The sequence below is a fragment of the Cervus canadensis genome, chromosome 5 (genome assembly GCF_019320065.1).
Source record: "Cervus canadensis isolate Bull #8, Minnesota chromosome 5, ASM1932006v1, whole genome shotgun sequence".
Lineage (NCBI taxonomy): Eukaryota > Metazoa > Chordata > Mammalia > Artiodactyla > Cervidae > Cervus > Cervus canadensis.
The window spans coordinates 6,449,681-6,466,278 of record NC_057390.1 but is presented as its reverse complement, the minus strand read 5'-3'; the positions used below and the strand labels follow the sequence as shown (position 1 = coordinate 6,466,278).

At 48.5% G+C, this 16,598-nt stretch overlaps 1 protein-coding gene across 50 annotated transcripts in view; it reads right to left on the bottom strand.

Moving 5' to 3' along the window:
• The window catches only part of MAP4K4 (mitogen-activated protein kinase kinase kinase kinase 4), a 149,465-nt gene that overhangs the window by 31,882 nt on the left and 100,985 nt on the right, over window positions 1-16,598 (bottom strand). For all 50 annotated transcript variants that reach the window (XM_043467981.1, XM_043467982.1, XM_043467994.1 and 47 more), the window contains 5 exons: window positions 15,323-15,401; window positions 10,580-10,755; window positions 8,941-9,013; window positions 7,056-7,266; window positions 2,949-3,110 (listed from right to left, as the gene is read on the bottom strand). In XM_043467981.1, coding sequence (XP_043323916.1) covers window positions 2,949-3,110; window positions 7,056-7,266; window positions 8,941-9,013; window positions 10,580-10,755; window positions 15,323-15,401 — 701 coding nt within the window. The remainder of the gene's footprint in view (window positions 1-2,948; window positions 3,111-7,055; window positions 7,267-8,940; window positions 9,014-10,579; window positions 10,756-15,322; window positions 15,402-16,598) is intronic.

The window sequence follows — 16,598 nt, the reverse complement described above, 5'->3', positions numbered from 1 at the left end:
TAATAAATAATGACATGCAGGCCAATGACAACCACAAACGCGTGGGTGAGTTATTCTGTTTGCACGCGGCTGCTGCACACAAACGGAAGCTCTGCGAGGACCAGGCTGCTCCTCTTCAGAGGGCAAGCCCAGAGCAACCGAGGGTCTAACAAGGAGGCCAGAGTTCACGTTAGTGTCTGTCTGATAATTAACTACTGTTTATAACAAGCATGCACTGCCAACTTTTAAAACCCCAAACCAAAAACTGTCTAATATTAAATAACCAAGCTTTGTTTTTTTCTTTAACACACACAGACAACGAGTACATTCTCAAAGTCCTGGCGTGGGACAGCAGACACAGGAGGCTTCTCCCAGACGAACAGCGATGGGGGTGTGGGTGTGGGTGTGGGTGTGTGTCTGTGTCTCTGTGTGTCTGTGTGTGTGTCTGTGTCTCTGTGTGTGTCTGGGTCTGTGTGTGTGTGTGTGTGTCTCTGTGTGTGTGTGTCTGTCTGTCTGTGTGTGTCTGTCTGTGTGTGTGTCTGTGTGTCTGTATGTGTCTGTGTGTGTGTCTGAGGGGTAAGCGGACGTGAGTGTGCGTCTGTGGGGTAAGCGGACGTGAGTGTGTGTCTGTGTCTGTGGGGTAAGCGGACGTGTGTGTATGTGTGTGTGTGTCTGTGGGGTAAGCAGACGCGTGTGTGTGTCTGTTGGGTAAGCAGACGCGTGTGTGTGTCTGTGGCGTAAGTGGACGTGTGTGTGTGTGTGTGTCTGTGGGGTAAGCGGATGTGTGTGTGTGTCTGTGGGGTAAGCGGATGCATGTGTGTGTGTGTGTCTGTGGGGTAAGCAGACGCGTGTATGTGTCTGTGAGGTAAGCAGATGTGTGTGTGTGTCTGTGTGTGTCTATGGGGGCGGTGTGACTTCTTTTCAATGGGAAGAGAATGATAAACCTCTATAGCAAAACGAACAAAAATAACCAGGTAAACACATCCAAAATACATGATGTAAAAGGGAAAACCCCAGCTGTGGAGCTGGCTGCGTACTTGATGGGAGGGAAACCAGGAGACCTTGATCCGCCAACAATCAGACGAGTTTCCCACAAGGCCTCGGCCACCCACTTTCTCAGTCTTCTCTTTGGGGAAATGAGCATCAAGAATATTCTCTCCCAACTCTCAGGACTTTTTATGAGGCTCATATATGAAACAGACATGAAATTACTTCGAAGAGCACCAAGATTTTACAAATAAAAGGCTCCCTTTCAACAGGGGAAAAGCTCACTTCTCTAGTAAAGGAGCAGACTAAGGGGTCGGGGAGGAGATTTTATTTTGAAATTCAGATTATTCAGATTATTTCTTTGCAGGGTCTACTGCTGAGTGTACGCCCTAAAAGCAGCCATCCAGCTGGGCTGAACAGGTAGAGAGAAAGCTAGAGAGCAGAAACCATGGCATAAATTTCCCTCAGAAAGTTTTTCTTTACAAAGCAAATTTAGTCCCCCAAAATTCAATCTGGGTAAAGTGTATCCACAGGCCACTGGCAAAGGCCCCTGGATTCTAATCCAGGCTCCAGTCCGGGACACAGACGCTCCCCTGCACCACGCCCCCAGGGTGGCCAAGACCTGCCCTGGGGAATGTGCCCAACTGCGCCCCCCCCCCCCAATGGCTGACAGGACCCTGACTCCCGGCTCCCCACTTCTCCAGACCAAACAACTGAATCACAGCTGCAGGTTCAGCTCAGGACATCGCTGGTTTTCTGCCTCCATATCACAGGGACAGTTGGACAAGGACACATGTATACAGACACCCACGTTCACACAGAAATGATGTGTCCCTACAGCACGGCTGACACGGGGAATATTCTGGAATAAAACTGACCTTTGATGCTATTGTTATAAAAGAGGAGATGAGGGACACCTGCTACACAGGAAAGTCAATGACCCTACTAGAGTCACACCTCTCCTCCCAATCAAGCTTCAACAATTATTCCTCGATGGCTTAATTTGTTCAAGCGCACATTTACTCCTCTTTGTAGTCCCCAAGTATAATCAGCAAATGAAACCTAAACACACCACAGTTAACTTGGCCAACAAAGTCAGTAAAGAAAGAGAGAGAATAACTTAAACGCCAACAACAACAAAAAAATGTTATGTAGATCCAACACTAGGAAAACCCAAGACAAAGGATGAGTCTCAGGGATAGTAGCGGAATAATCAAATTTGGATGCTAATACCATTGTTTATAAGCATTTTAAGCGTGAATTTCAGGTATCATTTAAATTGGTCCCCATTCATATCTGTTTTCCTTTATTCAAAGCTCGTAACAAAGACTGATCAACTCAAAGGCACGCAAGCCAGGGAGGCATGATGGGATTCACAGATGACATAGATGACAAAACGCACAATTTCTGTTTGCAGAGGTGGTTCAGGATTCCTGAAGACAACATAATCTGACATTAACATGCTATAAATATCACTAAAATATGATGGCATTTGTTTGGCTAATGTTATCAGTTATTCTAAAGTTACGTTATGTACACACTGAATTATTAATATCTGCAAATATATCTTAAAATAATCAGTCATTGGACGCTTCAAACATTTCTCATAGGAAATGTCTCAAGGTTGGTTTTAAATTTCCCTTTTCATTATCCAGATATTTGAGGTTCAAAGCGTTTAAGCCAAACCGAGAGGACACATTTAGAAATCTTTCAGGCATCATAATAGTGGAGACCACCCTTCTGGTTTTGAGAGATGTGTCCGAAGTGTAATGACTTATGTATCTCTTGGTAAAGACAAGAGATTCAATTTACTAGAGTGAATGCTTCCAACTGTTTCTGCATTCTCCAACCTCTGAAGTCCTAAACTTCTGTGTGTGCGCGTGTGCACATGCGTATGTTATGTGTGCTTTCTGCCTGCACCCCCCAACTCCGCCAAGTGACAGAGTCCCAAGGTCCCGGCCAGAACGCCCCCGAGGACTGACCTGCTCCCTCTCCACTCTCCTCTTCTCCTCCTCCGCCCGCCTCCGCTCCTCCTCTTCCTTCCGCCGTCTCTCCAGCTCCTCCAGCCGCCTCTTCTCCTCCTGTTCCCGCCTGCGCTGCTCACGTTCCTGCTGCCTTCTGGCTTCCCGCTCTCGCCTTTGTTGCTGCGAAAGTCAAGATGGTGCATTGTCAGCAGACTGCCCGGCCACAGTGCCCAGGACGGCGTGCTGTCCGCTTACAGGGAGATGCGAGCGCGGGGCTGGGGGACCCCACCTCCGCCGGCCGACTATTTCCATGCTGTCCTCTGCCCACGCACCAGCATCCTCATAAGTACAGGTCGGAGCTGGGTTTCATTTTGCTATCAGTTATTCCTTGTTCTTCACTGAACCACAGCAACGAGGGGATGACGAATTCAGTACCTCTGAGTATCACTGACAGGGTTACTCAAGGCTCTCAAGTCAGAAGGAAAAGTAGAGAAATGAATACAGGAGAACAGAAATGGGGGGGATGGGGAGGAGAGAAATACTTAAAAGAGGGAAAAAAAGAAGCATACCTCAGGGAAAGAGGAAGCAACACCAAGAAAATGAAGAGATGTCATGATTATTATTCGTGAAGATAAACGCCACCGTAGCTCAAGCTCACTCTGTGTCTGCACGGTGCTAAGTATCTGACAATCTTCCTTCCGCGTCCCCTTACCTACTGCAAGTCTCATGACAAACCTAGGAAGCCCCTCACTCCTACTGCACTGAGGAGGAAACATAAGTCACTTGTCCAGTGCTGACAGGGTGGTGGGCTCCCGGTCAAGGACCACCCTTGACTCCCACCGTTAACCAGACAGCACCCTGCATCCTATTAACAGGAGCTACTGAGGCGGCAGACTTGCTCTCACAGCGTTTCCTCTGAGCTCCAGTGTGACCTGGGCGCACGTCTGGCCACTTCTCATCCGGCCCAGACGCGCCTCTGTCAGTGAAGCAGGGCCACCGCGTGGATACAAATCAAGTCCTCCCACAAACGTGCAGAATGCTGGCCGGCAGCACCCCTGGGATGGGGAGGTACCCTATCTCAGCACAGCGGCCACCGGCCCCAGGCTGCTACCCAGCACCTAAACTGGGGGGAACTGAGCTTTTCGTTTTATTTCACTGAAGTGAATTTACATTGAAACAGTCTCCAGCACTGGCAGTGCTGCAGTCTATGGGGTCCCCAAGAGTCAGATACAGCTTAGTGACTCAACAGCAACGAAGTCTCTAGCGTAGCTCAAGAACCACAACAGAGGAAGGCATGAGGATAAGTAACAATTCCCCTCCAGGTCAGTCAGACAGGCTGCAGCAGAAGCAGCGCTGGGTGCTTGCACACCCTTGCCCACCGCACGGCCACTGAGTCAAGGGTCCACCTCACACCAGCCTCAGGGTACAAATTTCTGTCTCCAGAGAAGACAAGGGCAAGTTTCAGAGAGAAAGTAACACATCCTTTGTGGCTAAGGATGTTCTGCCAGGTCCTTTGAGGTGGCTGGAGGGCTTCCCTGGTGGCTCAACAATGAAGAATCCGCCTACCAATGCAGGAGACGCAGGTTGGATCCCTGGGTCGGGAAGATCCCCTGCAGAAGGAAAGGGCAAGCTGCTCCAGTCTTCCTGTCTGGAGAATTCCACAGACAGAGGAGCCTGGTGGGCTACAGTCCATGGGGTTGCAAAGAGTTGGACACAACTGAGCGTCTAAACAACAACAAAGGTGGCTCTGGAACTCAAGAGATCTCAAGCCCAAAAGTTCATTGAAGAATGGGTGCGAGTTCCCAGGACACTTATACCCAAGCTACAAATGCTGATTCCTCCTTTTGAGAAATACTCATGAAGCATCGTGGGAACACAAAATGAATCAGACACAGCCCCTCTCGTCCAAGTCTTATAGGTAAGATAAGCCACACACTTCTTAAAAATCCACAGGATAATGTGGCACGCGGTACATTTCCCTGACTAACTCACTAAACAAGTCCTGGCTGGGAGGCTGATGGCCGAGGCAAAGAACAATGCAGTTACCAATTCCTCTTCCACATTATGTGCTAGTACTTGAAGCTGCAAACTGGATCAAGAGCCAAAATTTAAACTCCAACTGTACAAACCACTACAGTCAGAACAGGCCCTTAATTGGGGTGTGTGTGTGCTGGGGGGTTAAAGAAGGCCCTTAGTAAATAAATACCTTAAGAGATCACGAAGGTGAAAAGCTGGCCTTTCACAATAGAACGTTAAAAGAAAATGGCCAAAATTAAACATACACACCATCAGCCACCAACTCAGCAACATCAATCCACACTGGATTAACGTTCTGCCTGCAACTTCAAGCAACAAAACCCAAGAGTCTAAGAAACATGCCCGCTCAGGTTACCCCATTAAGAATGATAAACATAATAAAAATCCTTTGAAGTATTTTCAAACTGATGTCATTCTCATTTTCTTAAATCATTCTTTCTTTAAAAACAAAACTTAACAAACTGAAAACCTGCATGCTGCTGTAAAGTCATTTCCAAAGCTCTCAAATTATAAAGAGATTTCCTTCTTACTTAAATTTTTCCAAGCATGCCTGAGTAAATATGTACTTTTCCAACCATGCTTTAATTATCTTGAAGTTCTTTTTCCAGATCGGCATTTAAAAGCAGTGCTTTCATCTCAGACGTCTGACTTTTCTAACTAGGTCGGTGCTGATAACAGTGGGGTTCACTCACAGATACTGCACTGGCTTACTGACTCTAATAGAAGTTGTGTGCATGCAGGCTCAGTCGCTGAGTCATGTCCGACTCGTGTGCGACCCCGTGGACTGTAGACAGCCAGGCTCCTCTGTCCATGGGATTTCTCAGGCAAGAACACTGGAGCGGATTGCCATTTCCCCCTCCAGGGGATCGTCCCGACCCAGGGACCAAACCCACGTCTCTTACGTCTCCTGCCCTAGTAGGTGGATTCACCACTGAGCTACCAGATAACACACAGAACAAAGCAGAGGTTTTCTCCACAACATGTAGCCTTAAGTAGCTTGGGAAAAAGCACGTGTGGTGGGACTTCCATGCCGACCCAGTGGTTAAGACTTCGCCTTCCAATGCAGGGGTGTAAGTCTGATCCCTGGTCGAGGTACAAAGATCCCAAGTACCTCTTGGCCAAAAAAAACCAAAACATGTAACAGAAGCAATACCATAACAAATTCAATAAAAAGTTTTTTAAAAATGATCCACACACACACAAAAAATCTTTGGGGAAAAAAAAAAACACCATGTGCTATTATTTAAATTAAACTCCACTGTATAGTATCAACAGGTTGACTGTTCTTTGGGGTTCTTTCTCCTGGCATCAAGGATAAAGGATAAAGATGAAGTAAATGGAAATAAACTACTGTAAGTGAGAAATCTGAAGCTGTGAAGTATACAGTAAATGGCAGTCAGGGAAAGAAAACAAAAAATTAAAACAAATTAAAATTAGATTAAAAAAGAAAAAGGGTCTTTTGAGCCTCAAGTGAAATATAGGGAACAGTGTCTCTGAGAATTAAAAAGGAAGCAGCCCTAGTAATCACATTACCAGTGTTGAGAGTCTCAGTGAGTTAAAGGAGCTGGTGGTACAAAAAGTGTCCCCTACAAAGAACTAATCCCCCACAACCGCCAGATTACAAAACGGCATTTGTATTATGCCCGATGTAGTTCTTTTCTTTATCCTTCCCTCTTAAATGAACGTGAAGTGAAGGCATTTGTAGAAAAAAAATGTTTTCCCTGTGGAAAGGTCTGAAAGTTCTAGGAAAATATTTATGACACGCCAGCTTGGACCCCGAGGCCAAGAGTGAAAGCGAAACGAGGTCAAAGCTGAGCCAGCCGACTCAGACGGCAGTGGACACGGCCTCCGAAGACCCAGGGTGACGCCACCCACGACCTGCATGAAGTGGATGAGTAACGGGGCGGGGCGGGTCCCTAAAGATCACACAAGGGAAGAACATTCCTGGGGCCTCTGGGCATGTGCCGTCCTGCCGGAGGGAACCGGCGTGGCCAAGCCGGGGAGAGGGCCGCGGAGAACGGCCCTCGGAGCACCGGGATGCCCCTGGGACTAGACAGTGGGGCCCGCCTCGAACACTGCCTCTTCTACCTCTTCCAGCCGCCGCCTCTGCTCCTTCTGCTGCTCGATGCGCTTCTGCCTCTCCGCCAGCAGCTGCCGCTTATACTCCTCCTGCTCCCGGAGCTGCTGCTCCTGCAGGAGCTGCTGCCGCCTCAGGGCCTCGGAGCGCTCCTTGTTCTCCTGCTGGAGCCGCAGGAAGTCCCGGCGCAGCGTCGACTCCCCCGGCACATTGACGATGGAGCTGTGGGGGGAAGCAGGTGAGGGGCTTTCAGGGGCGCGAGCCAGTCCACGTCCACATCTACATCTGCTGGGCTCCTCCCGAGACCCGGCAGACAAACCCACGGGGATAACCAAAACCTACAGTTCAATAGCATCACCTCTTCTTTCATCTGCATCATCAATGCCTTAAGACTCAGTCCTGAGTGTTTAATTTGACAGGACATCTCTAGGCAGGCTCTGGAGAAGGGAATGGCCAGCCACTCCAGTATTCTTGTCTGGAAAGTCGCACGGACAGAGGAGGCTGGCAGGCTACAGTCCGTGGGGTCACAAAGAGTCGGACATGACTGAAGCAACTTAGCACACACAGTTCAATAGCATCACCTTTCACCTCTCCTTCATATGGTCATAAATACCATAAAACTCTGTCCTGGGTGTCTGATTTGACAGGACGTCTCTAGGTAGGATTCTCACGTCCACCCAAACTGTGCAGCGGAGAGCTGAAGCCACCATCTTCCACCTGTTGTTAGACCCTCTGACCACCTGACTTCCCATCGGGAACAGCGTCAGCACATTTCAGGCCAGACAGGTAGTCACAGCGGGGTCACCGTCAGCACGTACCGATCCTTGCCCTCCTGTCTGGTCCCGTTCCCTGCCGCGTAACCCTCTCGCTCTCTCTTCTCCCGGCAGCTGAGCCCAGGGGTCCCAAGGATGCGCCACCACACACATAAACTTGAAGCACATCCCTCCCAGCTGGTCTCCCAGGGGAGAGTCACTTCTCCACTCTCAAACCCCCCAGAATCACATGGCAAAGAAACCTTCCTCAATTGCCTCTTCCATTATATCACATCCCTAACCCCAAACAACCATACTGTTCATGCAATCAGTTCACACTGCTCTCAAAATTTGTCTCAAATGGATTCAAATCTTTCATGTAATTACAAAAAGATGTGATGGAGTTTTTTTTCCAATAAATTCTCTTCTGTCTTGATTTGCTCTCTTCAAACATCCATTCTCTGCACACAGAGTCTCTCAACCACACTCCCGGCCCTCCTTGTGTCCAGCTAGTCGGCTACATTGGACACCAGGCAGACAAGACCATTATTAAACCTTTTAAATCCTCTCTTCCTTGATTAACGAGTCACTATGAGGTTCCTGCTACCAAATCTTCAACCTTCTGCTTCCCTGTGTCTTGGGGAGCCAGAGAGGGCCAAAACAGACTACAGAATGGATCAGCCCAGAACGCATCCTCATAAAGGCAGTGAATGCTGGTGACCACATGGGTAGGAAGGAGAAAACCAACCAGCCAACAGGCGTGTTTTGGGGAAGACTATAGCGTTTTTAGTGGAGGCCCTAAGTGGCCCGTGAGTGGGATAATTCAGTTTGTGCAGGACTGGGTCACAAGCTACAAGACGTTTTCCATCCACACCTCCTGGAGCAAGAATTGTCATAGGTAAGCTCCCCTGCCCCAGGCCAAAGACAGCCTGCCCATTTCCAAACCGTGGGGAGAGGAAGCAACACGGTCTCAGTAAAGAATCAGCAGGCAGCTCCAGAGCGGGGAGAGTGCTTTACAAGAGTCTTTGAAAGAAGTGAAGGATGGAAGATAGTAAGGCATTTTCAAAGTAACTGGCGACTCCCTCCCACGACAAGGGCGTCTCCTGCAGCCCTGACCGCAGCAGGGCGCACGCCCCGTCCTTACCTGGGCTCCCCCTCCTGCTCGGGCGCCTCCTCCTCCTCCTCCTCACTCCCGCTGTACTCGTATTCGGTCTCATCTGGAAAGGACAGGGCAGGATGAGTGGGTCAGTTCACAGGTGCTGACGCCGCACGCAAGGGAAGCAGCACCACTGAGCACAAACCATATACTCTTGGAGAAAAACAGTAACACGTGTGGGCACCTCGCGGGGAGGAAGACCTTGACGGGGAGTCCCACTGTGATGGGTGCTCAGGCCCTGGGCCAGCAGAGGAGCTGATTCCCTTATACTCGTGACAATCCCTTGTGGGATGCTCAGCTCAGGGGGCGCAGGGTTGGGAGAGGGGCTACAGAGCCCACGACATGAAAGAAAAATGGGCCATGAGCATCAGCAAATTCACAAAGTCCACTCTGATGTCAAAACAAAGAGAGATTTAACTGCCTCAACTAAAGCAATAAGAGAATATATTCAGTTATTTTTAGCACTTAGGGATCATCTTAGAGAACAGCAGACAAAAGTCTGCGGGATGGAGAAAAAGTAGGTACTCAAGCAGAAAACCAAAATCACATGTTCCCCAAAATTATAAAGGTGAAGTAAATCAGGCAGAGGAAGACAAATACCATATATCACGTATTTGTGAAATCTAAAAAAAATGATACAAATCAACTGATTTACATGCAAAACAGAAATAGAATCACAGACACGGAAAACTGATGGTTACCAAGGGGGAAGGAGAGGGACAGGATGAATTCAGAGTTTGGGATTAGCAGACACCACAACACGCTGTGTGCTAAGTCACTTCAGTCGCCTCCGACTGTTTGCAACCGTGTAGACGACAGCCCACCAGCCTCCTCTGTCCATGGGACTCTCCAGGCAAGAATACTGGAGTGCGTTGCCATGCCCTCCCCCAGGGGATCTTCCCAACCCAGGGATCGAATCTGAGTCTCTTCCGTCTACCTGCACTGGCTGGCAGGCTCTTTACCACTAGCACCACCTGGGAAGCCGCCAGATACACACTACCATACATAAACAAGGTCCTACCAAACAGCACAGGGCACTATATTCAATGTCCTGCAGCAAACCATAATGGAAACGTACATGAAAAAGAACATATATACATGTGACTGAATCACTTTACATCAGAAAAGAACGCAACATTGTAAATCAACTATACTTCAACTGAAATAAAAAGCTAATAAGTATAAAGGTGGAGCCAGGGAAAAACTGATGAAATAGAACAGCAAAAGGAGACAAGAGCACAGGCCTGCCACAGCCCCACAGCAGCATAAAGCACCGGAAACCCTTGGGCAGGAGAGAAGTCTGTAACAGGCCCATGGTGACGCGTGCAGCCAGCACGCTGAGCTCGGCATGGCCCACACGGAGAATGAGACCCCCAGGGCGGTAAGAAGCACAGCCAGCAAGCTGTGATCCGAGGTGGAGCAAGACGGCATCACAGACTGACCAGCTGCAGGGCCCCGCTGCCCGGGGTCGCAACTGCCAAAGCCAGGTTGGCCCCCAGACCAAGCTGGTCGAGACACTCAAGCCCCGGCCAGACGAGCCCAAACTTGAGTAGGAAAGGGACAACCTACTTTGGTTGGCAAAAACCTAAAAGAATATTTAAGATGAGAATAAAGCCAGACTTCATACCTTTCTCTCCTCTCTTCTTCCTGGTCCGGTCTATATGATCCTTAAGCTGGATTCTAACCTGCCTTTCGTTCGGCTGATCCCTAATGAAAGGATGCTTCAGAAGCTGCTCGGTGGAGGGCCGCTGCATGTAATTCTTCACCAGGCATCCTTCTATAAAACTAAAAAACTTCTTGGACCTAAAAGAGAAAGTAAAAAAAAGATCATCAGATTTCTACCACGAACAGCAAAGCTCCAAAATACCAGTAACTTACAAGCTGGTACATGAGGCGAGGCTTCAGTATTCACTGTGAGCGACACTGCAAATGCATGGGGATAAAACAGGAACGAAGCAGGGACCCTGAGGGCCACAGTTCAGGAGTCACACTGCACATTGGGGGCCGCAGGGGCAGTGGGAGTTAATGCTGCCTGTTGATCGTGGATTCCGGGGGAGGAGGAAAGCGAGGGAAGGAAGGCCTTCGCAAATGTGAAGGTGACAGAGGAGAGATGGTGGATCCTTACAGACAAGGACAGACACGGGACGAGGAAGGACCCGGGTAAGTGGTTTGAGGATCTGGATCTTGTTCGGGTAACATTTCCATCAGTTTTAGGCTGACTTATGTGTCAGCTCTCTACCCTTTATGTCACTGTTTAGCCACTAAGTCATGTCTGGTTCTTGCAACCCCATGGACTGTAGCCCACCAGGCTCCTTTGGCCATGGGGTTTCCCAGGCAAGAATACTGGACTCGGCTGCCATTCCCTCCTCCAGGGGCTTCCCAACCCAGAATAAAACCATGTCTCACGCACTGGCAGGCGGATTCTTTACCACTGAGCCACCAGGGAAGCCCTACACTTAATGGACAAGGGCAGAAATAACAGTGCTGAGGGGGGCACTGACCCTGTTGCCAACACCTACCCCACCAGACACTTTATTTTTGCTCATTTCTCCATTTCTGGCTCATGGTGACCCCTCCGTGGCCTCAGCAGAGACACTCTCAGCCACCCTGTTATTGGAGACTCGGCTCAGACAGCTTCCTGTCCATAAACCTTTCCTGGCAACACTGCACCACACGCCCTAAGCCAGGAGCCCTTTCTTTTGGGCTCTCTGCATGTAACACACTGCACACTTCACGTTTATGTCTGTCGCTCCTCCTGGTTTATAACCGTACAGGTCAGGGCTGGTTCCTGCTTTCCCGTTTGTCAGCAAGGCCCAGCTCGGAGCATGTCAACTGCAATAGGTATGCAGTAAATTTTTGTTGAATGAATGAGTTATTCAGTCTTTAAAAATGTGATTGAGAGAATGAGTTCAGTCCTTTCCAGTCACTTCATGCTTTAAGAGTTCTTTCTGTCCACCTGAAACTATCACATTATTAACTGGCTACACTCCAATATAAAATAAAAAGTTTAAAAAATAAACGAGTAAAACAGATAATGCCAAGGACCTACTGTATAGCACAGGGAAACTTTGCGTAATACTCTGTAATAACCTAAATGGGAAGAGAATTTGCAAAGGAACAGGTACGTGTATATGAGTAACTGAATCGCTTTGCTGCACGCTTGAAACTAACGTGATAATTGTAAATCAACCATACTTCAATATAAAATTAAATATTAAAAAAAAACTGGAGGAGAGAGAATCAGTTCTTCTCTCTTCTGTTTGTACTCAGAACTTACTATTTTTGTTCAAGCCAACAAATATTCATGTGTCAACAATTTACATTTGTTTATGCTGTAAGACATACACATAGGAAACAGTGTATGTATACTCAATAGCGGATGCATAATCAAATTGTGAGGAAGAAAACAGAACTGAGGCAGTGGAATGGGTTCAACATCAAGAAAAAGGAGGATATTTAACCTTCCCAAGAAAAGCCACCGTTCCAGAGTGACGAGGCAGCAGAGTCCAAAGGGGACAGTGAACGGCTTTCTGATGTTGCAATGAAAAGTGGAAAAAGAGTTAAAAGAACTAAGGGTCAGCGTACAGAAGGGCCCTCAGCCACTTGAAGAAGCTGTGGCCTTGTTCTGTGGTTAAGGAGGAATGCACAGGATTCTACACAGCGGTAGAGGAATGCTATAGCACACAGATTCCCAAATCCCGGGGCCCAGGAGGACCATTTGGGGAGTTTATTAAAAATACAAATGCCTGAGTCACTCCTCAGACCTTCACACTGGAGAGTTTGAGGATGACACCTTAAGATAAAGAATTCCAAAGGGCTTCTCAAGGGCCATGTACAGATTAACACCAGAGAAATGATCATCTACGATACAGTCTTTAAACACAACTGTCAGCTTCTGCTGAGAATTTGCTGATCATTTTTCAAAGGCCACTTCTGCCAAAGTGGTTGTGGAAACTCACGACCTGTGGACAGGAAGACAGCATCCGTAAAGGAAGAGGGCCTTCACGTTTGTGACCCTCTGGACCCTTTGGAACACCCGGGTAAGCTGAGGCAGCGATGTGAACTGCTGAGAATGCATCTGATCCAGCTTAGCTAGAGGCAGTTTGGTGAAAGAACACAGGGAGACTCCACTGTTATCTACAAGTGTCTCTATTTCACCGTGCTGTATACACAGCAGTTGATCCACGCCTGAAAGTCACGGGCGGCATAACCGACTGACTGACAAACTGTGAAAATACCCTGAAGATGGAGCATAAGCTCCCTTCAATAAAATCTGAGAATAAGCAAAGAGAAAATGAGCGTTGCTGAGTTTAGCATGAGGCGGATAAAGTGTCACCCAGCCCCACAGCTGACTCCCTAGTGACACCTACTGTTCACATGGGGTTTCCCAGGGCTGGCCACCGGTGGGCGCACACGGTTGTCATGTTTTAATAATACAGGAGACCAACTGGGGCTCAATCATTGCCTTAAAGAACCTCTCCAAGAACTGGTAAGTGGAACCAGACAACCTCGGTTCCCTGGAGCTGAATGTGGTGAAAGAAAGGATGAAGGAAGAGGAAATCTCGCCAGCAGATGAAAGGGGGAAGACGGGAAGACAGAAGGGAACAGGAGAGAAACAAGGGTGAAAATACATGTTCGCGTCTACACCGGTGGACTAGCAGCCTCTGGAACAGGGGACCCCAACCCCCAGATCCGTACCAGTCCACGGCTTGTTAGGAACCAGCCCACACAGCGAGAGGTGAGCAGCAGGTGAGGGAGTGAAGCCTCCCCTGTATTTGCTGCCACTCCTCATCGCTCTCTCTATCACCTGAGCTCCGTCTCCTGGCAGATCAGCCACAGCGTGAGATTCTCAGGGGAGCTCAAATCCTGAATGTAATGCTCTTGAATCACCCCAAAACCTTCCCCCCACCCCCAGTCAGTGGAAAAACTGTCTTCCATGAAGCCGGTCCCTGGTGCCCAAAAGGTTGGGGACCGCTGCTCTAGGACATCAGAGGATGCGCCCCCGAGAAGAGCAGACCTAAGAGCTGGTAAAGTGAAAGTGTTGGTCGCTCAGCCATATACGACTCCTTGGGACGCCATGGACTACAGCCCGCCAGGCTCCTCCGTCCAGGGAATTCTCCAGACGAGAATACTGGAGTGGGTTGCCATCTTCCTCTCCAGGGGATCTTCCTGACCCGGGGACTGAACTCAGGTCTCCTGCAGGGCAGACAGATCCTTTACCGTCTGAAGCACCCTCCACCCCAACAGTTGGCAGGAGGAGGCCAAAATGGGGCCCTCTGGTGTATTTCAGAATTAGAAGCAAGAACCTAAAAGGAGACACCACCACCTGGAAAACGGGTGAGAACAGCTTCAGGAAGGAAAACAAACACACACAGCAGGTAAGACCGACAGCCAAGCCCAGGAAACAGAACACAGGGCGGGAGGGAGGCCCACATGCATGGGGGCCCGGGCACAGACAGGTGCCCACAGGGAAGGTTCAGAACAACCCTCAGAGGGAGCGAGGGGGCAAAATTCTCAGGCCAAAAGAACAAAGCACCGTGTTCTTCCTCCAAGACTTCAAAAGCACACCAAAGCAGCATCTGCCCGCCCCACTGCACTTCTGAACTCTTCTGTGCCTGGAGGTTGGCACCATCTCCCTCCCCAGGATCGACGCTGTTTATCAGAATTAATCGGGAGGGGGAAGGAAGGGGCAACCCAGGGAGAGGACCCCTCCTCCAACACGTTCTGCTCGGGCAGCAAGGGCCCCTCAGACTTCAAAGTCCTGCCATGACGACAGTGAACCCTTCCATGAGTTTTATTAAAATATCCCTTCAACCAGAAAGTACAAGTCAACACAACTTTGCTTCTTCATGTACAGCCGTACAGAAATCTATTACACTGAGTGTGGGTTAGTTGCTCGGTCATGTCTGACTCTGCAACCCCATGGACTGTAGCCTGACAGGCTCCTCTGTCCATGGGATTCTCCAGGCAAGAACACTGGAGCGGGTTGCCATTCCCTTCTCCAGGGGATCTTCCTGACCCAGGGATCAAACCAGGGTCTCCTGCATGGCAGGAGGATTCTTTCTGTCTCAGCCACCAGGGGAGTCCACTACACTGAGAGGTATATTAAAATAGAACCTTTTTAAAACATTGTGCTGGTGTTTCAGAGTCACTTGGCGCTATTTTATCATTCGAGGGCAATGGATCAAGAGGAAAAAGAACATTAAAAACTAAAGCGATACACTTTGTACCTTGTGTTTTGGGACACTGACTCTTGTGTTCTTTGGGAGTCAGAATGGCCAGGATTCTGTCCTGAAGTCAAACTAAAAAGGAACACTTTTCTTTTTTAAAAAAAAAGGAAGAGAATGACAACAAAGCACGTGTGTCTTACCATTTTTTGGACTTCAGCCGGGGAGGAGGATTTCGGGGGATGAGAAACAGGGCTCTCATGGGATGCATGTCACAGAGAGCTGGGGAGAGGAGAGGGCATGTCAGTTATGCACTCGGCTCACTCGGTCTCCGTTTCCGGGACCCACTCGTGACATCACACGCTCTGCCCATTGTCGGATCGACAGGCGTCATGTCAAGCAGCCTGCACATCTAGTTATGCAGCTGAGAACATACCCTGAACCCCCCACTGAAGCACAGCAAACACGAGGAGGACGAGAGCAACGAGAAGACTGGACCATTTCAAACACACTGGAAAGCGTCCATAAATCAAAGATAAATGCTGATTCAAAGTCCGAAAGGAGTTAACAGCTTAAGGCATCTATCGATGACAACGAAAATATCTTTATTTTCATAGGACTGTCGTGAGGATTAAATGAGACACAGCTGTGAAGGCCTTCTTCACACGATGCCTGGAACTCAGGAGCCTAGCAGGCGTGTTCACTGCTTACTGTTAGAGTGAGTGTTCCTGAAATCGGGGAGTGAGTGGGATTGTTTAATTTTGTTTGATGACTATTTATCCTCTGATCACTGGCCCAGTGAAGGCTTGAGAGGTGCATGTGGACACAGGTATTTCCGTGTGTTTATTCACCTTCACAAGCACCTTACAAGACAGCTGGGAGATAGGGCTAAAAGAGAGGATGCTGTTCCCGGGTGAAAGGGAACCAGACAAGACGTCGGGCAGTCCTGCCCTGTCTCAGGTCCTCAGGGGACACAATGGAGCACAGGGTGAGCAGGACAGATGGCCACTTCTGCAGTGCAACTAATCCCTAGCTGGGGGCAACCTTGTATCATTCGTTCAACTTTAGTCAGCAGCAATTAAGTACCAAATGTTATATATTCAAGGGGGACCAGCAGAAAATAATAGGTTTCTTTTTTTTCCTTTGCTCTCTGCAATTCTACTCTGTTCCTGATTAAAAACCAATTTCACGAAGTTGTCACTGACTTAATCCAAAGCGGAAGCAAAATTTCACAGGTAATAAAAAAAAATTATTCCATGGATAAAAGGTTGTGCCTCTATTTTTAAAGTTAAAACATAAGTAAAATGGAAATTTCCTGTATTAGGACCAGTTTCACTGAATACTAAGTTCAAACTATAAAAAGAAAAATTATTGCCTATTACTGTGTGTGTGTGTGTGTGTGCATGCTCAGTCCCGTCCAACTTTTGCAACCCCATGGACTGAGTCCGCCAGGCTCCTCTGTCCATGGGATTCTCCAGG